The sequence below is a fragment of the Salmo salar genome, chromosome ssa19 (genome assembly GCF_905237065.1).
Source record: "Salmo salar chromosome ssa19, Ssal_v3.1, whole genome shotgun sequence".
Lineage (NCBI taxonomy): Eukaryota > Metazoa > Chordata > Actinopteri > Salmoniformes > Salmonidae > Salmo > Salmo salar.
The window spans coordinates 19,717,862-19,740,632 of NC_059460.1; the positions used below are offsets into that span (position 1 = coordinate 19,717,862).

Here is a 22,771-nt window from a genome sequence, read left to right on the forward strand (position 1 = left end):
TATCGACTGATGTTCTGGTCAGAGCCGATATAGGAAGTCCACCTGCTGCTTTCAAACCTTCATCGGCACATTGTGTTTATTAGTCCAGTTCTGGCCCAGTTTACCTGCAATGGATTTATTTAGCCTTTATACAGGTCGATCCCATTGTGGTAAGAAACATCTCTTACAAGGGAGACCTGTCCCAAGAAGGCAGAGAATCAGACTTGTTACGTATACGACTGTACTGTAGTGAGTTACTAGTGTTATTCTTTGCCACCCTTAACAGAAAGTGAAAAAGTTACACTGTTGAGTCTGTCCCACTTAGTTTTTTTTTATTAGACATAGCAATGTCACAAACAGCAGTTGGTCTGAAAAGTACATTCAAAATGTGCAGCTGACCGTGCGCCAAAATCCAGATACACTTTCAAAACCACTTCCTCTTTTGTAAGCATCAATATGTATTCTTGTGGACAATTCAGATTTACAAAATCATGTAATGATATTTCACTTGAACCAACCACTCACCATCAAAGCATACATACTTGAATTACTATAAGGGACTTTGAACAATGACAATTTTTTTGATGTAGGTTGCTGTACATAATATTCAGAGGCTTTTTTTGCGTTCTACCTTCCATTGCAGTCAACTTTAATTTAATGTAATACTATTTTTCCAGTACAATTTTCTCTCTAGTCCCAGTCCAGTTCATATTAGCTTAGGTAAGCAGAGGGATTGTAAAGCAGGCACTGAGGCCTAGCTCACTAAATAGGGAATAGAGTGCCATTTGGGACTCAACAATTGATCTGAAATAGTAATGCTAGGGTTGACTGCTATTCCCTGGCATCCTCATCTCTCTTGTCCTGTTTGCAGTAACTCCATGACACGAGGGAAGAAAGGAAGAGAGGGAGAGAATCACCACTCAACACTTTACTTACATGTCCACTTTACAAATATGAAGAAGGCCTGTCACTAGCAGAGGCCTACCATACCAAGCACATTAGACTTCACAATGACACACATCTGTACACATTCGGGAAGATCTTAGGCTACATCCTAAATGGTTCCCTATTCGCTCTATAGTGCACTACATTTCATCTGATCAGATCCATATGGGACCTGGTCAAAAGTAGTGCACGACATAGGGAATAGGATGCCATTTGGGACACAAAATGGTCTTCAGCTCATTGTTCATCATAACATAAAGCAGTTTATTTACTGTTTTATCCCACCAAATACAGGTTTGTTTTGATGTTTCCCAAAGCCAGTCATGTGACATACTGACCACTGTTGATGATTTCACTGGGGTCAAAGGGTAGATCTGGCGGCGGGTCCAGTTAATTTCCCTGGAATGAATTTTATGGTGAATTATTTTGTCATTATAAAGTAGGGGAAATATAAGCAATACATATGAGTAATGTCCCATCCAGTTGATCCAGGGGTCCCTTCGAAGAGACCCCATATTTAATACTGATTCTGTATTCATCCATACCACTTGGGCTTTATACTGCACATACAATAATATCACAGAAGTCAGAGGTAGGGCTGTGGCGGTCATGAAATTTTGTCAGCCGGTTATTATCAAGCAAAAGGCTGCCCCTCTCATGGTAATTGACCGGTAATTAACAAGAAACTCAATTAGCATCTCCAGGCCTCCAGCAAAGGCTTGCTGATGCATGCCTTTGGAACAGACATTTTAAAAAAACCTAATAAATCAATTCAATATATACCATCACAATAAATCCATTATTTAATTTAGTCAGATCTAAAGAAATATGATATGTAGAAAATATATTTCAGAAGAACAACATACTACTTACTGTATGTTAGTTATCTGGCTATGCTCTGTGACATAGGCTGTAGGCTTGTCCAATTAGCTGACAATATATGGTTATAAGTCCCATGCTATTATTTTATATGATTTTATAGTAAGAAGAGTATAATTGAACTTAGCTGAATAAAATAGAAAGGATATTTTTCCCACTACGGCGCGAGTGCGCATATGAATGTCTATGTTGAGCATAAAAGTCATCATTTGAAACCAGTCCTATATGGTAGATTTAGAGTTATTTGGCAACTTTAGTTGTGGATGATACAAACCTTAGAATGACTTAGAAATCAAAACATGTATGGGCTGCATGGTGCGACTAATTGATGATTGATGATTGGAGAAAGTACCAAAAAAAAAGCTTGCTCTGTTCCTTGCCTCAGACTGCACAGCTGTTCTACCATCAAGTGCTCATATTTTCACCCATCAGATTATTCTCAGTTTAATCTTGTCGTGACTAATATGTCAAATTAGCTCCGATTTAGAATGGCCCATTATTAAATGGGCAGGAACAGGGGGAAAAAAATACATGTCATCTGTATGCACAGCGAATGGAGGCAGCCCGCTTTCCCGACGGTCCGTTTTGTAGGCTACTTCGGTTTTATAGCGGAATTGTGCTTCATATGAGCAGCTGAGAAAGAAATAAAAACACTTATTCCTCTACACGTATCAACCACTGTTTGAGGAGCATGCTCTCGCTGCCCGATTGGTGACATTCCACTAAAAACACTGTATGGCATTGGATCTCCAACCTTGTTCCTGTGCTTCATTTGCCCAAAAAAGTGAAATCTGTTCGGGAACATCGCAACGAAACATATTTCCCTAAACTGTCTGCGCGCACGAGAAATTAATAAAGAGAGGAGGAGATGGAAATGCATGGTGGTGAGATATAGCTAAAAGGTAATGTGTCACCCAATGAATTATGAAAACATTTTTCAAAAAAATCCCTATTACTAGGCTATTCAAAATCAAATACAAAATCAATAATTGTAGGCTAAACCGCCCTGCCCAATCAATGAACCAACACGTTCTCTCCCAGACTCATGGATAGACATGTTGGAGCGTAGCATAAGGTAACGTCCTATCCAGTATGCATAATAATACAGTCCAAACTCAAAAGGCTAGACAAATTATGTACCAAATACATCTTAAATCAGTTTTGTTTCATGTTTTTCTGCCATGGTAATATGTGGTAGACTATGAATTGTATAACAGCAGAATCATCATTTTTATTCAGTTTCTTTTTTTAATGGGGCAGGGGCTTGGGCTCATAAGAATATGCATAAGCTCTAATATGCATATGGATGTTTAGAATGAATCATCACCTTTGAAAGCGGTGGCCATTTCGTTGTGTTAGGCTTTGAAACAACATCCAAACCAACCATGTTTTACAATGTTTCAACCTGCAGTTGAACGTCTTTCTTCAAATTGATCATCACAGTGAGGTGAGTTTTACACTGTATAGGCCCGCTGTTTTGATGATAAGTGTTTGATGTGATATTTCAATTGAATTTGCATTAATGTCAGAGTGGTTAGAGGGACAATAGAGCCCAGAGAACCAGGCCATTAGGATCAGATGGTAGTTAGCAAGTTGGATACTACTAAAGCATGTCCAGAGTGCATAAAAGGAGATTACTGTGACTCAATTGTCACGTGGAATTTTACTGTAGTCATGACTCATGACTGCAGGTGTGGCAGTAATATGGTCAACCCAACAGCCCTATCAGAGGTCAATGTTCCACAAAACTGAGAATATACAGTTCAGATGTTCAGCGTAATATTATTCCAACACAAAGCAATGAGAGTAGTCTTAATACACACAACCAAGCTTGGTCTTTACTATAACACATGGTAGTAGCAGGATATGGGCTTCCATTGATTTGACAGAGGGAGAGACCACCCAGCCAGTCATTCAGTGGGTAGTTGTTGCTGTTTGAATGATCTGGAGTGGCGTCACCAGAGAAAGGAGGAAGTCACTCCGGCGGGCCACATTAATGTATCCCATAACACTCTTCTTCAGTTCCACTCCAGTCCAAAACAATGAAAGTCTTATTCACCAAGCTCTTGTTGTGTGTTGTCTGTACTTAATACTGGCCATAGGAATCCAGTGTAAAACAGTTATACCCTGAATACTCAAATCCACTGGATCAAATCAAGGGAGATCCATCCACGCCATTCACACTGCACTCCGTCCATTGTCACGGCAATGACGACACGATCCAGCCAGCTCACCAACCAACCAATCAACACCCTCCTCCTGAAGCAATGGCTCCGCCCTGCTACTCGCAGCAGGCATTGTAACCCAAGTGAATGAAATCTGTATTTATTTACATCATACTTAGCTCTCTCAAAATGTTAAGTGCAAAGTCGTTCACTAGCTTCCTTTATTAATCTTATTATCAAATGAACAATAATTACATTTTAGTTTTTCTTTCTTTAAATCGCTTGGTCCACAGCAGCAATGTTTCCGTCACAAAAATAAGCAGTATTGGGTCCGACCAGTCACCAGACCATCCTCTCTCTCTCACAGGTCTCTTCATCAGGTGTTTCTTTTCTACCTGCCGAAGATGTTCTCATACTCCAGTAAGATGAGCTCAACAATCTGGTTCTGATATACCATGTGAACAGCAATGTTCCCAGTCTCGGTCTCAGGTCTGAGCAGGGTGGGGCCGAAGACGATCGCTACGCTCTGGGTCGTCATTCGGTTGGCCTCTCCATGGTCAATCACCCTGGAGAGACAGGAAGGAGAGGACAGAGTGAGATACAGGGACGGACTAGAAGGAGTAATCCCCCCAATTTAGACAGGCCCACTGGGCTAAAGATGGACCAGCCCATCTGACATTTTCCCGAACTGCCCTTTGATCCGATATGGTGAGATAGGCCTATCATTTAGAAATCACAATACATATGTTGGTTGGTCAACAAAGGGTTCAGGTACACGCTGGATACAAAACTTTACATGTATTATGTAAGCTACTGCTAGTATTCGAAAAACTTAATATGCAAAATGCGATAAAAATACTATGGGTAATATCGCAGCTTAGCCGAAATGTAGCAGGCCTTTTGCTTACCTTCTGAGATGTTTGAAGAGGCATTGCATTGTGTCATGATTCGGTTTTGGCAACTGCTTGATTAAGTCTTTTATTAAGTTTACTCGCTGCTTGTAATCCGAGCATTCTGGAAGAGAGGGAAAAGTAAAAGTACACCATTAGTTTCACTACATAAGGAAAAACACATAATTTACATCAGGGATCATTAACTAGATTCAGCCACGGGCCAATTTTTTATTGAGAGGATGGTCAGGGGGCTAGAACATAATTACAAATAATTGTTAGACTTGAAATTGACTGCAAGAATCACAAACAGATAACATTTGACAAAAACATTATCATTTTAAACCTTGCTTACATCTGTAAACGATCACAATTACAGTACCAGTCAAAAGTTTGGAGACACCTATTCATTCCAGGGCTTTTCTTTATTTTTTACTATTTTCTACATTGAAGAAATCATGTAGTAACCAAAAAAGTATTAAACAAATCAAAATATATTTTATATTTGAGAGTCTTCAAAGTAGCCACTCTTTGCCTTGATGACAGCTTTGCACACTCTTGGCATTCTCAACCAGCTTCATGAGGTAGTCACCTGGAATGCATTTCAATTAACAGGTGTGTCTTGTAAAAAGTTAATGTGTGGAATTTCTTTCCTTCTTAATGCATTTGAGACAATCAGTTGTGTTGTGACAAGGTATGGGGTGGTATAAAACGATAGCCCTATTTGGTAAAAGACCAAGTCCATATTATGGCAAGAACAGCTCAAATAAGAAAAGAGAAACGACAGTCTATCATTATTTTAAGACATGAAGGTCAGTCAATGTGGAAAATTTCAAGAACTTTGAAAGTTTCTTCAAGTGCAGTCGCAAAAACCATCAAGCGCTATGATGAAACTGGCTCTCATGAGGACTGCCACAGGAAAGGAAGACCCAGAGTTACCTCTGCTGCAGAGGATAAGTTCATTAGAGTTACTAGCCTCAGAAATTGCAGCCCAAATAAATGCTTCACAGAGTTCAAGTAACAGACATCTCAACATCAACTGTTCAGAGGAGACGGCGTGAATCAAGCCTTCATGGTCGAATTGCTGTAAAGAAACCACTACTAAAGCACACCAATAAGAAGAAGAGACTTGCTTGGGCCAAGAAACATGAGCAATGGACATTAGACCAGTGGAAATCTGTCCTTTAGTCTGATGAGTCCAAATTTGAGATTTTTGGTTCCAACCGCCGTGTCGTTGTGAGACGCAGAGTAAGTGAACGGATGATCTCCGCATGTGTGGTTCCCACCGTGAAGCATGGAGGAGGTGTGATGGTGCTTTAATGTTGACACTGTCAGTGATTTATTGAGAATGCAAGGCACACTTAAGCATGGCTACCACAGCATTCTGCAGCAATATGCCATCTCATTTGGTTTGCGCTTAGCGGGACTATCATCTGTTTTTCAACAGGACAATAACCCAAAACACACCTCCAGGCTGTGTAAGGGCTATTTGACCAAGAAGGAGAGTGATGGAGTTCTGCATCAGATGACCTGGCCTCCACAATTACCCAACCTCAACCCAATTGAGATGGTTTGGGATGAGTTGGACCGCAGAGTGAAAGAAAAGCAGCCAACAAGTGCTCAGCATATGTGGGAACTCCTTTAAGACTGTTGGAATACCATTCCAGGTGTACCTGGTTAACAGAATGTCAAGAGTGTGCAAAGCTGTCATCAAGGCAAAGGGTGATTACTTTGAAGAATCTAAAATATATTTTGAGTTGCTTAACACTTTTTTGGTCACTACATGTTTCCATATATGTGTTATTTCATAGTTTTTATGTCTTCACTATTATGTCTTCACTATTATTCTACAATGTAGAAAATAGTAAAAAAATAAAGCAAAACCCTTGAATGAGTAAGTGTGTCCAAACTTTTGATTGGTACCGTATCTCTCCATTATAAAACTAGTTGTTTGGACCCAGGATGCTGATTGGACAAGCAGCATTCCTAGTCGTGTTGTAATGGCCACCACAGGCACACTAGGCCTGCTTACAGTTCCATCTGACAATAATCACTGGGTCTCATAATAATATCATGTGCATGTTTCTGTATGAATCATCTCTTGTATTGATCTCAACTCGCAAATTATTTCCCCTCGCTTCCAGCCTAACATTTAGTACATCGGGGGTTAATATAAGCCTCGCTGTCTCCCTGTCCGACCTCGGAAACAATGTTTCACTTTTGAATTTCCATCTCTGTACCATAGATTATTTCTGAGCCAGGCGAAATCACGCATCTTCATTATCCTGGACACATCCATGTAAATGCAAATAGAAAAAAAGTTCAAACACACTGAAATGCTGCTAGTGTACTGTCAATTCCAGGTTCAATGTTTGGCGTGACTCAGCTGAAGTTGGCTAGTGACAACGTTACCCAGCCTGCAGAGCAAACATTTTGTTTAGAAGGGACGACCAGTCCTTTTGCATCGCAACTATGCGGAAAAAAATTACGGACTGTTTCATGTCTGTAGCAAAATGACCAAAACAACTAACTTGTCAAAATAACGTTTTAATGAAACTGTTTAATTCATTGTTATTTGAATATGTTGGTAACAGTTTTGTAAAACCAATAAAGCACGTGGGGCAGTGCTGTATCATGAATACAGACAGTCACAGATAAATAAAACAATGCCATTTACTTGTGACTGTACTCATGATACAGCACTGCCTTATTGCTTAATTATGCGTGGGTATACTTTGGAACAGATTTCCAAAATTAAAATCACTTGGAGCTGATTTGCTGGTGTTTTGAGAGTTTTTTGTGTCCCTCCCCCAAAATAAAAAAAGAACCCCGATTTACATTATCCTAATTTAATTGGGTGAATTCAAATGATAAGCGCGCCATCTTGTGGACACATTTCAAACAGCAAATATTTGGAATCACTTAAACAAAGTGGTAAATTGAGCGTGAAGTCAATGTCTTAATGGACATTGTCTTTAGGTGAACCATCAAACCTTAATGTAACTATTAGAAACAGTGGCTCAGTAGGACAAGCATACAGTAAAGTACAGGGTTATACAACACAGTAAAGTGTGTTACAGTGTAGTTAAGTGTGTTACTACTCACTGATGGCGTTGATAAAGTCGTTGAAGGAGTCGTAGGTGAAGAGTGGTTCAGGCAGCTCTCTGAAGAACATCTTCAGGGCTCCCGTGGTGACGTGGATGTCCTCCCACTTACTGTCTTCCAGCTCTAACTGTTCATCTGGGACACAGAGACACAGCTTTTAAGACAAGAGATCATGGTCTGTTCAAGAATTGAGAGTCACAACACAAGTTAATGTTGGACTGACTGACACCCAAACCTCTTTACAAAATGACTATACCTCCAGTAGCTTCGTCACTAACCATGTACCAAAGCTACTGGAAAAAGCTAAAACATCATATTATATCATTGAAGGGAGTTATGCCCTACCGTGATTCACAGCGAAGCGCAGCTTCTGTATCACAGCTAGATTCCCACTCACTCTGTATATGCCATCTATACTCAGACCTGAGGAAGATGGAGAGATCGAGACAGACAGAGAGAGAGAAACAGCATTAGAACTCGTGTTTGTGACTCAGCACACATCATTACAAAAATCTTGACATCTCATCTCTGGAAAAATTGTAATCATAACTCAAAAGACAGAGAGAGGGAACAGATAAAGGAACAGAGATGTATGGCTCGTACCTGTGGTCTCCACGTGGTCGATGCACGTGGTGACAAAGTTGGGCACTGACGTGTTCTCCCTCTGACACAGGCTGCTCAGACTGCAGCCAAACACCTGGTCTGAGAAACAACACAGAGAGACGTCAAATTACAATGTTTCGTTATCAAGGGTTTTATCAATACGTTTAGCTTCCTCTAGTTGAGGACAGCAGCAGGTCCATTCTCGGAACCCATAACCAAATCTCCATCCATACCTTTAATGTATCCCTTGTCCTTGACGGCCTGGTAGGTGGGTCGGCGGGTCAGGAACTTCTTCAGCTTCACTCTAGTCTTTTTCTGGTCAGTGGAGTCCATACTGATAGACGTCTTCATCGCTGAAACCATATGGAAGGAAAATGTCTATGCAGGTACCAAGAGGGCATTTGGTGACAATACCTTCTAAGATCACTAAAACACACGCACGCACAAACACACCCTCTCACAGCGTATTTAGTCAAGGCACCTCTGTTTTTCTTGGAGTCTCGGTGGTCCTTCTCCTTGTCTTGTTTCTCTGCTCCGGGGGACTCAGGCATGTCCTCCTCTATGGCCTCATCTGACTCCCATGCCTGTCCCCACACAAACACACACAACTTCCGTTAGGGAAGTCAACCTGGACCAGTTCTACCCTCTAATGGAGGGACGCGGAACTGAACAGATACAAATAAATGAATATTCAGAAGACCCTCATTACAGAGATTCTAGAGCGTCATTGGCTTGTACTGTACTTTACTAGTCCCTCTGACGGACATCTAAACAGAGCAAGCTAGTGCAGGATTTGATTATGACTTGGGAAATAGTATGTTATAGGTGTGGTAGATACTAAGCTCTGGACTGAAGAGAGAGAGGTCCCCTTACATGTGTGCTGATGGTGTCTGTCAGGGTTCGGTACCAGTCGTTGATGACGCTGTCAATCTCTGATTGGATCAGCAGCTCCGTCCCCTGGCGGGTCTTCAGTTCAATGACGTGCTTCTTGCTGGACTTATCCTTGGATGCCCAATCAACTGACCCCCCTCTGAGATCCACAGTGAACTCCGGCTTCGACTGGTTACCCACAAACTTCTACAAGGAAATAATTCAACATTCAGACAAATCAGATGAGAGCTGGGTTTTTCCAACTCAAGGATAGTAATAGTGGTAAATCTTTCAGGAATATTTTTCGCGCAGTTGTTATTTCAAGTTGCATTAAAAACAACCAAAGCAGTGTTGTTACAAGTTACTGTGTTATAGTTACATGTAGTTATTAACCGCTACGTTGACTTGAAGATAAACCACGGGTGATCATATTCACACCACTGTGTTGCAAGCTGGACATTTAGTACCGTACGGGGAAGTTCAACTGTTATCGAATTGTTTTGTACTCAGTAGGTTAGTATTGTATGCATATCAACAACACCTTTATCTAGGCCAGTGGTTCCCAAACTGTGGGGCACAAAGGGGGGGAGGGGCGTACCTTAGAGAGCTTTTTATAACTTGTCAGAAATGTTCAGTTTAATTTTTTTTTTTTCTTTAGTTTTTTTGCCCATAGATATTGTTGACATTTTTGAATCACTCAAATATCATATGAATACACATTAGACATGGCAAAATGTATGGAATTGCAAAAAAATAAGCTCTAAACCTGCAAAATGATCTCCACCAACAAGAGGGGTGTGAACAGTTTGTGTCATGAACAGTGATGGTGCCCATAGAGATGGGGGGGGGCGCAGAGGAAACGCATTCCTCTACATCCCTTGGTCAACCAATCAGGCTAGGTTATGAGCAGCAGGCAGGGGATAGGGCGAGGGGATAGTGTGATCATGACGGACAGGCAGGGGGACAAATGGAACACATGCACAGGGACAGAGGAGACATACAGTGGCAGCTGGGGCACGCCCATGGACAGAGTGGACATAGGAGACAGCTGGGCAGGGCTTGACCGAACGCTTCCAGTTGGCCAGCAGAGTGAGCAGCAGCTCAGGGATGGAGCCACTACGGTAGTGCGGCTTTGGATGAGGAGAGGAAAGGAAGAAGGAGAGGGAAATAAGAGAGTAAGAGGAGAGGAGAAGGATGGCAAATGAGAAATATAGAGTCACAGACAGATGAAAGAAGAAGGGACAAGGGAAACTAAAGAACAGATAGAAATCCGTATGGTGCACTAGCACTACTACTAAATAGAGATAGACAGCCAACCAAGTAGTTCTTAGGCACTAAAACTTCCACCCTCCTTTTGAGGTGAAAAACTCCTGCAGGTTATTGGAAAAGTAGGGGAGGTATTCATCTCTAACTTTATTTCAGAAAAAAATTAACTGAAGTCAACTGTACAAACTCTGCCACATTTGTTTTAACCCAAGATGGTTCCTAACAAGGCGGCTGATGGGGTACGTACCCAGCTGGTGCCACTCCCCTGTCCTTTAGCGAAGAGCAGTGAGGAGCCCTGGAGTACTGTCCACGAAGATGTCCAGTTCTTCCTGTTAGAACCACGTCACAACACAAGCATTTATCAACCATAAACCATGTCACGTCTATTATTCAACCATCACAACACAACCCTTTATAAAACCATCAACCACGTCACAACACAACCCTTTATAAAACCATCAACCACGTCACAACACAACCATTTATCAACCAGTCCCAACTAGTGTTGCAAAGCAACCGGAATCTTCAATCATTTTGGTAATTAGAAAATATATGATCATCTATCGTAACTTTGGTAATGTTTACTTGAATAACTTTTAGGGAAAAAAATATGAATATAAAGTCTTCAGTTTTTATATCTGAACATATTGTCCATGAGTTTCTAGTAGATAGACCAGGGCTTCCCAAACCGTTTTGGCCCATGACCCAACTTTGAGATAAAAACATTCCCCACCATGTAAAGAAAGTTATGGAATAATTTCCATGATTTTTTAAAAACCTTTTTAGTCATTTGGCAGAGGCTCTTATCCAGAGCGACTTACAGTAGTGAGTGGATACATTTTTGTACTTTTTCCCCCATACTGGCCCACCGCGTGAATCAAACCCACAACCCTGGCGTTGCAAGAGCCATGCTTTACCAACTGGGCCACGGCAAATGTTTACTTTTTTAATTTGGGCTATGACAGTCTACTACAAATCAGTCTGACAGTATTTTCTACAGTATTTCAATCTGAAGACAGTATGATGTGAAGTGACTGAAATGCATCAGAAAGGTACTGGGAAGTTCAGAAGATCATCAGGCAATAATGTTGTATGATCTTCTGTGTAGAAAAGATCATCATCATTGATGATGTTATTTTACCCCCAGTCTGATTGAGTGCCTGGTCTTGTCCACTAGGTTCTAACGGCTTGTGCGTATAGCAGAGGGAAACAGAACGTACGTGATCGTGAGAGTCTTATCTTTCAGTGATCGGGTCATAATATTTTGTAGCTTAAACCCACATTTGTAGGAAGAAAACAGAAACAGCTCTGTTTATTACAACCACATCTAGCGGCTACCGGAGGTTACTGACGTAACCCCTGTTCTATGAACCAAACACAAACTTTCTCTCGCAGCCCCATTTTCAAAGCAAGCGACCCCCAATTGGGTCATGAACCCTAGTTCAGGAAACCCTGCGATATGGTTCAAGAGAAAATAGCCTAATTAATGGAAAAAGCATCTAATCACCAATGGCATTATTTGAATGAACTCTGCAACAATCCCAACTATAGATTTTTTTCACAACTGCCACTAGTTTGACGCAAAAATATTGACAACAAATACATACTGTGTAAAAAAATAAATAAAGCATATTTCATGCTGAAACCCTCATATTAAACACCAATGATATTCACTAAGTTGATGGTGTATATTTACTAGGGCTGTCCAAAAAAAAAAAAATGTTGATCAAGAGTCATCTGTTCTTGATTTAGTGTATTTTTCCATATATAGACACATCCTATGTGTTTTAATTAAATCAACTACATGCACTCAGCTTGTCTGATACTTTAAGCAAGCTGTTTGATTAAATAATTAAGACACACAAATGACGAGGGAGTCCAACCGCAATTGATTTGATTGTGCCAGGCCTGGCGCAGACTTGCTGCACTGTTAAAAAAACAACAACAAAAAACCTGTGACTGTGTGACTAGCACCTGTTGTCTCTCTCTCCTCCCGGCTGCAGGGACCACCACAGAACATCAGTGTGTATAGTCTGTGTTGCTGAAGCTGCAACATAATTACAGACATTTCTGACTGAAAAGTTGTGTTACCAAAATCCTTAATTTGTTTAGGAAAAACATTCCCTATTCCCTCAAACCTTGCTCTCTTTACGTGACATGTACGCTTCTTCCATTTAAGAATGATGGAGGCCACTGTGTTCTTTGGGACCTCCAATGCTGCACAAGTTTTTTGGTACCCTTCCCCAGATCTGTGCCTGGACACAATCCTGTCTCGGAGCTCTACGGACAATTCCTTCGACCTCATGGCTTGGTTTTTTTCTCTGACATGCACCGTCAACTGTGGGACCTTATATAGACAGGTGTGTGCCTTTCCAAATCATTTCCAAAGCAATTGAATTTACCACAGGTGGACTCCAATCAAGTTGTAGAAACATCAAGGATGATCAATGGAAACAGGATGCACCTGAGCTCAATTTCAAGTCTCATAACATTATGTAGATAATGTATCTGTTTTTTTATTATTAATACATTTGCAAACATTTCTAAAATCATGTTTTTGCTTTGTCATTATGGGGTATTTTGTGTAGCTTGATGAGGAAATGTATTAATTTAATCAATTTTAGAATAAGGCTGTAACAAAATGTGGAAAAAGTCAAGGGGTCTGAATACTTTCCGAATGCACTGTATATGGGTGATTTATAAAGCCAGGCACATTTAACAGTTAGGTTATTGAATATGGACCGTAGGGGCGGCAGACAGCCTAGTGGTTAGAGCGTTGGGTCAGTAACCGAAAGGTTACATTTTTTAAAAGACCTAATTAAGTTTGGGTTTCCTCTCTCACTTTTCTTAGAAAATTAAGGCAAGGGCTGTTTCCTCATCTCCTAACTCTGCTGCTGCCTCCGCCGCATTGCTCTCAACACCATTATGTTGGTTAACTTTGCCATTATGCACATAGCAACATGGTCTAGGAAAAGGTTCCAATTCAACAGCACACTGATGTGTTTCAGAACCGCAGACAGCGACCACTATCCAACGCGGGAGAAAGCGCATTTTTTATAAAATTATATAAAACATTTGTGTTTCACCATTGTTCTTACATAATATAACCATATACAATTTAAGTAGCACATATCTTAGACTGATGGACTGCGCCATCCCCACAGCCTCCACAATAGATCAGTCCACTCAGATAGGCGCAAATCAGACAGCTGTCTTGTACACCATTTAATTTTTTTTGCTACTGCTCGACTATAGAAATCTCGGTCGACCAACAGCCTATCGACCAAACAATCGACCAGTCGACTAAATTGTGTCAGCCCTAATATTTAGGATGCTTTACAGTTTTGTCATCGTATTTTATTTATTTACTATATATTTACTATTTATTTACTTACACAGAGGGCCAGATATTACTACAGACACCTGTGATAATCTAAATTACCCCAAACAGCCACTAGATTTTGTGATTGAATGTAATCTATCTTTGAAAGATGCCAAAATTCTGGTAGTTTACTGGTAAACTTAAAAAGTTTCCAGTGAGATACCCTCCCTTTGCAACCCGAGCTCCAACACAAGCATTTATCAACCATCAGTCTGTCCATTATATCAACAAAGAATCAATGGCATTGTATTGTTTGTCCTCTTACTTCCACATAAGATAATGACAATGTTTTCTAATCTATATGATCTTTGTACAGTATGGTTTACCTGACTTTCTTTCCATTCTCAGTGATTTTGGTGACGTTGAGGACTCCACACTTCTCAGAGGGCTGTGGAGGGAGACAGACAGGAGACATTAACACAGTCAGACTGACTTGCCGAGTTAAAAAAGACCCAAGAAGTTCACACACACCACAAACACACACCCAGCCACACAGCAGGGGAGAAGGAAAACACAGCCAGTGGCCGTGAGATACAGAAAAAGATTAGAACAACATAATGAGGCTCATGCCTTGAGCACACACATACTGATGTACACACACACACACACACACATACTGATGTACACACACACACACACACACACACACACACACACACACGAAACGGGGCAGTAAAGGGTGTGATGCCCATGCAAACAGACATGTTTCATTGTACCACCATTAGGTGGTGCTACGACACAGACGCACAATCTACTGATTCAAACAGTTCGTTATCAATGGTCCCACAAGGTGAAAGACAATACCGTAACAGAGAAACACAAAATAAACTAAAAAGGAGATTGGACAGTAGAAAAGGAAGTTGGCCACAGTAGCAGATAGAGACAGAAAGAACACATGCAGGAGAGAAAGAGAGGAGTCTGGGTAATATACTGTTTATACTGGGGTATATCAAATTACCGACGATAGGATTTTCAATACCGTTAAATGTACAGTTGAAGTCGGAAGTTTACATACACCTTAGCCAAATACATTTAAACTCAGTTTTTCACAATTCCTGACCTTTAATCCTGGTAAAAATTCCCTGTCTTAGGTCAGTTAGTATCACCACTTTATTTTAAGAACGTGAAATGTCAGAATAATAGTAGAGAGAATGATTTATTTCAGCTTTTATTTCTTTCATCACATTCCCAGTGGGTCAGAAGTTTACATACACTCAATTAGTATTTGGTAGCATTGCCTTTAAATTGTTTAACAAAGGTCAAACGTTTCTGGCAGCCTTCCACAAGCTTCCCACAATAAGTTGGGTGAATTTTGGCCCATATCTCCTGACAGAGCTGGTGCAACTGAGTCCAGTGTGTAGGCCTCCTTGCTCACACACGCCTTTTCAGTTCTGCCCACAAATGTTCTATAGGATTGAGGTCAGGGCTTTGTAATGGCCACTCCAATACCTTGACTTAGTTGTCCTTAAGCCATTTTGCCACAACTTTGGAAGTATGCTTGGGGTCATTGTCCATTTGCAAGACCCATTTGCGACCAAGCTTTAACTTCCTGACTGATGTCTTGAGATGTTGCTTCAATATATCCACATAATTTTCCTTCCTCATGATGCCATCTATTTTGTGAAGTGCACCAGTCCCTTCTGCAGCAAAGCATCCCCTCAACATGCTGCCACCCCCGTGCTTCACAGTTGGGATGGGGTTCTTCGGCTTGCAAGCCTCCCCCCTTTTCCTCCAAACATAATGATGGTCATTATGGCCGAACAGTTCTATTTTTGTTTCCTCTTTCCAGAGGACATTTCTCCAAAAGGTACGATCTTTGTCCCTATGTGCAGTTGCAAACTGTAGTCTGGCTTTTTTATGGCAGTTTTGGAAGCAGTGGCTTCTTCCTTGCTGAGCGGCCTTTCAGGTTATGTCGATATAGGACTCGTTTTACTGTGGATATAAATACTTTTGTGCCGGTTTCCTCCAGCATCTCCACAAGATGGAGGAATTTGCTGTTGTTCTGGGATTGATTTGCACTTTTCGCACCAAAGTACATTGATCTCTAGGAGAAAGAATGTGTCTCATTCCTGAGCGGTATAATGGCTGCGTGGTCCCATAGTGTTTATACTTGCGTACTATTGTTTGTACAGATGAACGTGGTACCTTCAGGCGTTTGGAAATTGCTCCCAAGGATGAACCAGACTTGTGGGGGTCTTGGCTGATTTCTTTTGATTTTCCCATGATGTCAAGCAAATAGGCACTGAGTTTGAAGGTACGCCTTGAAATATATCCACAGGTAAACCTCCAACTGACTCAAATTATGTCAATTAGCCTATCAGAAGCTTCTAAAGCCATGACATCATGACTCTCCCACAAGCCCTTTGGCAAAAATGTTTTCTTTAACTTCATCGGGGTAGGGGGCAGTATTTTGACGTCCGGATGAAAAGCGTGCCCGTAGTAAACTGCCTGCTACTCAGGCCCAGAAGGTAGGATATGCATATTATTAGTAGATTTGGATAGAAAACACTCTGAAGTTTCTAAAACTGTTTGAATGATGTCTGTGAATATAACAGAACTCATATGGCAGGCAAAAACCTGAGAAAAAACCCAACCAGGAAGTGTGGAAATCTGAGGTTTGTAGTTTTTCAAGTGATTGCCTATCTCATACACAGTGTCAATGGGGTCATTTAGCACTTCCTAAGGCTTCCACTAGATGTCAACAGTCTTTAGAACATTGTTTCATGCTTCTACTGTGAATGGGGAGAGAATAAGAGCATATGGAGTCAGATGACTGAGATAATGACATGAGCTCAATCTTGCGCGCTCCCGTGAGAGTTAGGTATGTTCCTTTTCATTTCTGAAGACAAAGGAATCATCCGGTTGGAATATTATGGAAGATTTATGATAAAACATCCTAAAGATTGATTCTATACATTGTTTGATATGTTTCTACGAACTGTAATATAACTTTTTTGACTTTTCGTCTGAACTCACTGCGCGAACACAGTGGATTTGGATTACTCGACTGAACGCGCGAACAAAATTGAGGTATTTGGACATAAAGATGAACTTTATCGAACAAAACAAACATTTATTCTGGAACTGGGATTCCTGGGAGTGCATTCCGATGAAGATCATCAAAGGTAAGTGAATATTTATAATGTAATTTTTGTCATTTCTGTTGACTCCAAAATGGCGGGTATCTGTATGGCTTGTTTTGATATCTGAGCGCTGTACTCAGATTAGTGCAAAGTTTGCTTTCGCCGTAAAGCTTTTTTGAAATCTGACACAGCGGTTGCATTAAGGAGAAGTGTATCTATAATTCTTTGAATAACAGTTGAATATTTTATCAACGTTTATGATGAGTATTTCTGTAAATTGATGTGCTCATTCACTGGAAGTTTTGGGAGGCAAAACATTTCTGAACATTACACGCCAATGTAAAATGGGGTTTTTGGATATAAATATGAACTTTATTGAGCAAAACATACATGTATTGTGTAACATGAAGTCCCATGAGTGCCATCTGATGAAGATCAAAGGTTTTAGCTGTATTTCTGTTTTTTGTGACGCCTCTCCTTGCTTGGAAAATGGCTGGGTGGTTTTTCTTGTCTAGGCGCTGCCCTAACAAAATCTAATGTTATGCTTTCGCCGTAAAGCCTTTTTGAAATCAGACAATGTGGTTGGATTAATGAGAAGTGTATCTTTAAAATGGGATATAATAATTGTATGTTGGAGAAATTTGAATTATGAGATTTTTGTTGTTTTGAATTTGGCGCCCTGCTATTTCACTGGCTGTTGAATAGTGTGTCCCGCAGGTGGGACGCTAGCATCCCAGATACCCCAGAGAGGTTTTAAGCAATGTTTTTTTCCTGGCCACTCTTCCGTAAAGCCCAGCTCTGTGGAGTGTACGGCTTAAAGTGGACCTATGGACAGATACTCCAATCTCCGTTGTGGAGCTTTGCAGCTCCTTCAGGGTCATCTTTGGTCTCCTTGTTGCCTCTCTGATTAATGCCCTCCTTGCCTGGTCTGTGAGTTTTGGTGGGCGGCCCTCTCTTGGCAGGTTTGTTGTGGTGCCATATTCTTTCCATTTTTCTATAATGGATTTAATGGTGCTCCGTGGGATGTTAAGTTTGATATTTTTTTATAACCCAACCCTGATCTGTACTTCTCCACAACTTTGTCCCTGACCTGTTTGGAGAGCTCCTTGGTCTTCATGGTGCTGCTTGCTTGGTGGTGCCCCTTGCTTAGTAGTGTTGCAGACTCTAGGGCCTTTCAGAACAGGTGCATATATACTGAGATCATGTGACACTTAAATAAAGTCCACCTGTGTGCAATCTAACTAATTATGTGACTTCTGAAGGTAATTGGTTGCACCAGATCTTATTTAGGGGCTTCATAGCAAAGAGGGTGAATACATATGCACGCAGCACTTTTCCGTTAAACATTTGTTTCATTTCACTTCACCAATTTGGAATATTTTGTGTATGTCCATTACATGAAATCCAAATAAATATCCATTTCAATTATAGGTTGTAATGCAACAAAATAGGAAAAACACCAAGGGGAATTAATACTTTTGCAGGGCACTGTATGGAGGACAAGTGCAGCTTCCAAGCCTTGAATCATTACGGTGTCATTGTTGTAGGTGAAGAGACGATTATCAGGCTCCTGTACATCAAATACCAAGATCTGTCGACCATTAGTGATTCTCTCTTTCTGACATGGCCAAAGTGCCTACATGAGGCAGAACACCAAGCAGCAGTATGCTCTCTATAGAAGAGAAGGTCAGAGATTGTATTCTTGTCTCCAATTAGGGTATAATAATCAGCAAACAATGTCTCTGGATTTGCCCTCAGCAGCTTTTTCTTGTAATGCTGTTTAGAATGTTCAGAGTTCTGTTTTGCTGGTGGATCAAATGGAACGGGCCAAGCGCCTCCTACCGTTGCCATTGTTCTTTTTTTAAGTTGAGCGCTGAAGCATGCAACTTTTTAAATAATGCACTTTTTATAATAAAAATAAAGCTATTAAATGTGTAATTTAGTGTAATTAACACTGTACACACAAATTACAATGTCCAGAACAATCCTCTCTCGCCTTTATTTGCTTTTTTGTTTGTTACTGTTGGTTCGTTTCCTTTTCAATGCCTGTCTTTCCTTTAGAAATCCTCCAGAAATCCTCCAAATCAATTCATTTTCTGTTGGTTTTATCCTCTATTTTTATCTCCTTATGTCCTAGTGCCTCAATCCTGCTCTTGTTGCGTCTTGCTAGATGATCAAGACAACTTAAGGCTTGTTCACACTGCAGGCCTTAATACTCAATACAGTTCATCTTTCTAGAACATTCACTAATTTGTTTGTAAACAATTAACAAGCAACAAGTTATGCTGAATAACAGTCTAAAAACCACTTGAGGGCAAATAAATCAGATTTGACCCTTCAGACAAGTCACATGGCCAGGAATCATATTTGTATCTGATTTCAAACCACCTACGAAGGTGGTATGAAATGTGGCTTGAAATATCTGATTCCATGTCCTTTTGGCTGTTCAGACTGCAGGAAAAACAACAGATTTGAATCAGATATCCAAATAAATAGGAGTTGAGTCACTTCAAAGTGCCAATGTGAACAAGGCTTTAGTAGACTAGACTTTCAGATCCATGTTGATCAATCTCAAAATCTTTTTCAAAATCAAACAATTTTCTCAAAGGAAAAACAGATGTGGAGAACACAGCACTGCATTGTAACAACCAAACTGTTCACTAAAAACTAATTCATTTAACAAAATGAAGCACATTTTAGGAGGAGCTCTCTCTAACTGCTGCAGTTCAGTTAGATGGTGACATTTGGTGTGTTTGTAAATTCAATCTGGAGTGCCAGAGTGCGCTCTGGGTGTTCGTAAATTCAGAGCGTTGTCAGATTGTCCATTTGTAGATTCAGAGCGTTTTGCTCTTGGAACATTCAGAGTGCACACTGGACACTCTGGCCGAGGAGTAGGGTTGATCCGAGTGTTCTGACCTCAACGGCAGTCAAGCACCCAAGCTAATTGGCTAATGTTGGCTAGTTTGCTAGCTACTTCGAGACAAATGAGAGAACACCTCACTCTGACCATTTTACTCACCCTAGCAGAGCTGGTTAGGCTGTTCATGTTACCCAGAGCATTGGTGACTGTAACTGTGCTGCTGGCAACAATTTAATTACACTTTTTTGCCGACGTTTACCAACACCGGCCATATATTCAATGGGTGTTGAGTGTTCGTAAATTCATCAATTATTCTGCACTCTGGCACACTCAGACGAGAGCACTCTGAAATCGGAGTAGATAGCCAGAGGGAATTTACGAACGCACCAATTGTGTCGAGAGAGAGGAGATATAAAATGTTTGATGGATGTTGCATGTTGTGGAGTCAAAGCCGGGGAATACTAACAGGAGTCAAAGTCAGGAAAACTATGCTTGGGGGCTGTACGGCCACACTCCTACACAATGACAGAGACAGAGTGATAAAGAACAAGGTCAACATGATGATGATGGAGACTAGACAATGTAGGATGAAGAGAATGGTCAGATTAGGGTTAGTTGGTGAGGAAGAGAAAATGTATCAAGAATCTGGAGCAGAAATCTTCCATAATAGCTAGTGCAGGGGTGTCAAACTCCTTCCATGGAGGGCCGAGTGTTTGCAGGTTTTAGTTTTTTTACGATCAATTAAGCCCTAGACAACCAGGTGTGGGAAGTTCCTTACTAATTAGTGACCTTAATTCATCAATCAAGTATAAGGGAGTAGCGAAAACCCGCAGACACTCGTCCCTCCGTGGAATGAGTTTGACACCTGTGAGCTAGAGTGATGCACCACACCCTAGGGTACTTAAGGCAGATTACCTGACGTCAAACTGGCAATGGATTTGAACATGTTACGCCAACATACAACTAGGTTATTGTGAAGTGGTTGTGTCAACTAAAAAGGAAAAATGTTAGTTAGCTTAAAGGCTTTGTTTCACTTCCAGGGTATAGTGAAAGGTATTCTCTAAATGATTTGGTTTGACTCAGAGACAGACAGGGATCAACATAGCATATTTGATTGAGTAAAGGAATTGATTCAGGATTAAGATCGAGTTAAGATTTTGCGAGGCAGCCTCATACGCCGCATTTCTGGTTTAAATCAGCAATAGGTAGGTATCTGATCATTTCCACTCATTTCCACTGGATTGGTGGAGGCAGAGTAAGAGGGGAGGTGTGAGAGCGGGAGATACTAACTTTACCACGGTAAAGATTGCGACCAGCTCTTCCCATGTGATGGCTTGATTCAAAGCGCCTGAGTTTTTTGAAAGAGAACTGGAACAGAACCACAAAGACCTGGGTCAAATACATCCGTCAAATATGTTCAAATACTAAGGCTGCACCTGATTAACTTTTCCAGGTACAATGGAACCAATGGACTAGTCCCAAGGAGAATGTTTGGAGAGCATGGTTTAGCCTACATCGCATGTGACTGGGATTTGTCAATGAGGTATTCAGGGATAAAAACTCACTGAGACCCAAACAAGGCCAAGAGGATGTGAAGTGACCACATGCTGGCCAGACTGACCACCTGTGGTACTGACCAGACAAACTACTGACCAGACAACTTGGATAGGGTTCAAGAACACTCTTACAGAGCAGCGTCAAACTTATTAACAGCATAAAAAAAAAGTGCTGGCTGGTGACAACCAGGGTTGAGGGCCGTTCCATTCAATTCATTAAATTAATAAAAAAATCAATGAGGAAAATTGGTATTGTAATTTCAGTTTAGTTCCGGATTTGACAATTTCAATGGAATTGACAACAGTAAACAGAGTTTCTGAAAGAAGGTTACTGTACACATAGACAGAGAACATGTGGTCTTACCTTGTCGTTGAGGTCCAGTACGTAGGTGCTGTGTCTCCACTTGGTCAGGACGATGGGGTCTGGATGTTTCCGCTCCAGACTACGACTCTTGGGGGGATCGCCTGGCTGGGGAGGAGACAAGTTGTACTGGAGGGAGAGAGAGAGGGAGACAGAAGAGCGAGACAGTGGAGAAATTCAGAGGAGGACAGAAAGAGAGAGGGAGAGAGAGAGAGAGAGAGAGAGAGAGAGAGAAGCGAGACGGTGGGTGAGGGTTAGAGAAATAGAGGTCCAGGGTTAACTCATTATCCTCCACTGATCAGATGACAAAGTAAAGGTCCTAGAAGAGCTATGGCTTGGCATGTATCCAGTATCTCCTCTTCATACCTCTCCTCTCGTGGCCCAGCGCATCATCAGTCACCCATCAGAAGGCACCCTCTCAGAGAGAAGGAGCTCTCCGCATGTGTATTCATCCAAGATTGCTAAAGGATACCATTGCACCCAGCTTATCTGTATCTACAGTATGTGTGTGTGTGTCTGTATCCCTGTATCCGCCGGTTGGCCAGCCAAATTAAAGCTAATGCCTATTCTCTACCTCTCTGATCCCTGCTAAACCAACAAGATTACAGGAGAGTAACTAGCCACTAATAGTCCCTGTCAAGTACATTAGGCCACAACCTCCACGCCGTCAATGGACCACATGTGACCGAGACCGAAGACTGCTGTAGATCACCGGGGAGGAAATAGACTGAGGCAGTAGGAAGTGTGCTACCTGGTCGTAGTGTCAGAGCAGTGTTTTCCATAAGCACCGGCCGCCTAAAAAGCTGTTAAGACTCATTGTGAGCCGG

At 41.2% G+C, this 22,771-nt stretch overlaps 1 protein-coding gene across 7 annotated transcripts in view; it reads right to left on the minus strand.

The window, feature by feature from the left end:
* Positions 1–294: 294 nt before the first annotated feature.
* Positions 295–22,771, minus strand: part of LOC106578559 (rho GTPase-activating protein 12) — a 108,962-nt gene continuing 86,485 nt past the window's right edge. For 3 of the 7 annotated variants that reach the window (XM_014157542.2, XM_014157538.2, XM_014157539.2), the window contains 13 exons: positions 21,948–22,073; positions 21,318–21,395; positions 14,411–14,472; positions 10,950–11,031; positions 10,438–10,566; positions 9,440–9,643; positions 9,048–9,150; positions 8,800–8,919; positions 8,567–8,665; positions 8,309–8,386; positions 7,964–8,098; positions 4,877–4,982; positions 295–4,534 (listed from right to left, as the gene is read on the minus strand). In XM_014157542.2, the coding sequence (XP_014013017.1) occupies positions 4,360–4,534; positions 4,877–4,982; positions 7,964–8,098; positions 8,309–8,386; positions 8,567–8,665; positions 8,800–8,919; positions 9,048–9,150; positions 9,440–9,643; positions 10,438–10,566; positions 10,950–11,031; positions 14,411–14,472; positions 21,318–21,395; positions 21,948–22,073 (1,497 nt within the window). In that variant the 3' untranslated portion in view covers positions 295–4,359. The remainder of the gene's footprint in view (positions 4,535–4,876; positions 4,983–7,963; positions 8,099–8,308; positions 8,387–8,566; positions 8,666–8,799; positions 8,920–9,047; positions 9,151–9,439; positions 9,644–10,437; positions 10,567–10,949; positions 11,032–14,410; positions 14,473–21,317; positions 21,396–21,947; positions 22,074–22,771) is intronic. The other 4 variants (XM_014157543.2, XM_014157540.2, XM_014157541.2 and 1 more) reach the window with 3 other exon arrangements.